At 55.8% G+C, this 2,200-nt stretch overlaps 1 protein-coding gene across 1 annotated transcript in view; it reads left to right on the top strand.

Moving 5' to 3' along the window:
* Nucleotides 1-1,837: 1,837 nt before the first annotated feature.
* TPGS2 (tubulin polyglutamylase complex subunit 2) overlaps nt 1,838-2,200 on the top strand; it is a 52,366-nt gene continuing 52,003 nt past the window's right edge. Inside the window, exon 1 of the mRNA XM_012656583.1 lies at nt 1,838-1,954. Within this exon, the coding sequence (XP_012512037.1) occupies nt 1,873-1,954 (82 nt within the window). The 5' untranslated portion in view covers nt 1,838-1,872. The remainder of the gene's footprint in view (nt 1,955-2,200) is intronic.

The following is a 2,200-nucleotide window of genomic DNA, read 5'->3' as shown; positions in this document are numbered from 1 at the left end:
GTTCTGTCCATATATTTGTTAATTAACTTGTTTGGTCCCACTGCAATAGACTGTCTCCCTCCAACAATTTATTCTATATTGGAACAATACCATTGGTTGTTATAAGCTAATAATCTTCAAATACCTCCTCTATCACAAAATCCTATCAATGCAGAGGCCGTGTTGCATGAGAAAACACTCATCCCCAATTTCCTGACTTCCTAATTCAGCACAGCTGTTCCCAATGTAAATATTCTCCCCTGATAGGTAAAGGAAAACATTTAATTTGCACATTGCACTAGTGTGCTGTCACCCACAGTGTAGGTACATGATTTCATTTGCTTCTCACCAACCAATCAGAGACAAGTGGTAATTGTTTAGTAAGTGCACAACACTAAACACAGAGCAATACAGAATGCAAAAACATCCCCCTGTCCACATATGACTCTAACCCTAGTAACTCAATAAGGGGAATTAATAACAAAATTTTTTAAGTTTCACTAGGAACTAAGTAGAATGTCCAAAGAGTGATTCTGCCAAAGGTAACAGCAATGCTTCAACCAATGCCATCACCAATTCTAGTGAACAAACAAAAAGATGCAGGCACCCAATAAAACTGATTGCCCTCCCTCTAATGAACACAAAGTAAATTATAAGGACCAAATCTCAGGCTAGAACAGTCTACCTAATCCACGGAAAGAACCACTCATGCCACACAAACATGTCATCATAGCCATTGAACTGGAAATACCAGCACGAGGCTAAAAAGCTCCACAGCTTCTCCACCCCAAAACAATCCAAGAACTTCAGCCCTGCCAGTGGTGACCCATAAGCTACCAGGCAACACTACTTCACATCGTATATTGCAAACAGCACCACCAGACCACGTCCCAGTGAAACCAAGCCCCAGACCTCTCCTAAAGCCCCAGTACGGAAATATATCACCACTGGAAGGCCTCTGAAGTCCGACAAGGTCCTGACTTACTCCTAACAGCACAAATTAAGGACACTCCTAAAAAAAAAAAAAGGCTCCAAGTCCAGCAAACACCCACTCTTCCCTGAACCACACGTTCATTCTGCACAATCAGTCGGCCTGGGGTCACTCTGGGAGGGTCAGCAGAGGGACCTTCCCAGCCCCAGGTTGGGCCACGACTCTATCTTTCCCGAGTTCACTCCCAGTGAGAGCTAGGGAACCAACTGTTTTGTGACCCCACAACTGGAATTCCAGCCTGGAGACAGCATCAAGCTCTCGGCCACCTAATACCCAAGCAAAAGGAAAGCCCGGCACCTAGACGGAGGCCGAACAGCACGTCCCCACCCCGGGATCAGCGCCGAGCTTCTCCTCTGCACTCAAGAGTCCCACGCGACCCCTCACCCCTCGCCACCACGAGGGCGCCGGCGCCCCCTGCCAGGCGGGCAAAGGATACAGTCCCGGCTCCAGAACGCCGAGGCGCCCGGGCGGGAGGGGCCCGCCACGTCCGCCATCTTGAAACAACCGCCACTCCGGGCGTCGCGTCGGGGCCGCCACGCCCCGGCCTCCGGGCTCAGTCCCCATTGGCCGCACAGCCCAGAGGCCCGCCCCCGTTTGCGCCGCCGGCCCCGGCGGGGCGAGAGGGTCCGGGCGAAGGGGAGGCTGTGTGCCGGCGGTGCGGTGTGGGGCCCAGGCCGGGGCAGCGGGAACGAGCGCCCCGCGGAGCTACTGCTGCCAGACCAGCCCTGGGCCCCCATCTCCACCCCGCCGCGCTCTCAGGCGCCGAGAACTACAGCTCCCGGCATGCCGTGAACTTGACGGCCGAGGCGCTGAGGCGGGGTCGGACCCTCCTCCGGCCCGCCCCGCTCTCCACACCCGCGGCAGCCGCTTTCCCGGCCGCGCGCGGAGCGGGGACGCGAGCCATGGAGAAGACGTCGCCCCCGTTGCTGGGCTGCAACAAGCCGCACCTGGAGAAGCTGACCCTGGGCATCACCCGCATCCTAGGTGAGAGGGGACACGGCCGAGCGGGTGTGGAGTAGAGGAAAGGAGGAGGGCGGGTTGAGGTGCGGGGTGGGCGGCACGGCTGTGGACAGTGTATATGAGTGGGCGGCAATACTGTGACTTCCGTCGTTAAGGAGGAAAGAGGGGGAGCCGGATTTGCCGAGAGTGTTGTGAGGCAGAGCTGGAAAGCCCGAAGGTTCCCCGCTCACCCCAACCTGAGGTCCCACCCTAGGGCTCAGGAAGGAAGGG

The sequence above is a fragment of the Propithecus coquereli genome, unplaced genomic scaffold, assembly GCF_000956105.1.
Source record: "Propithecus coquereli isolate 6110/MARCELLA unplaced genomic scaffold, Pcoq_1.0 Scaffold51, whole genome shotgun sequence".
Classification (NCBI taxonomy): Eukaryota; Metazoa; Chordata; class Mammalia; order Primates; family Indriidae; genus Propithecus; species Propithecus coquereli.
The sequence above is the reverse complement of the archived record's forward strand: the minus strand, read 5'-3'. Positions and strand labels throughout refer to the sequence as shown.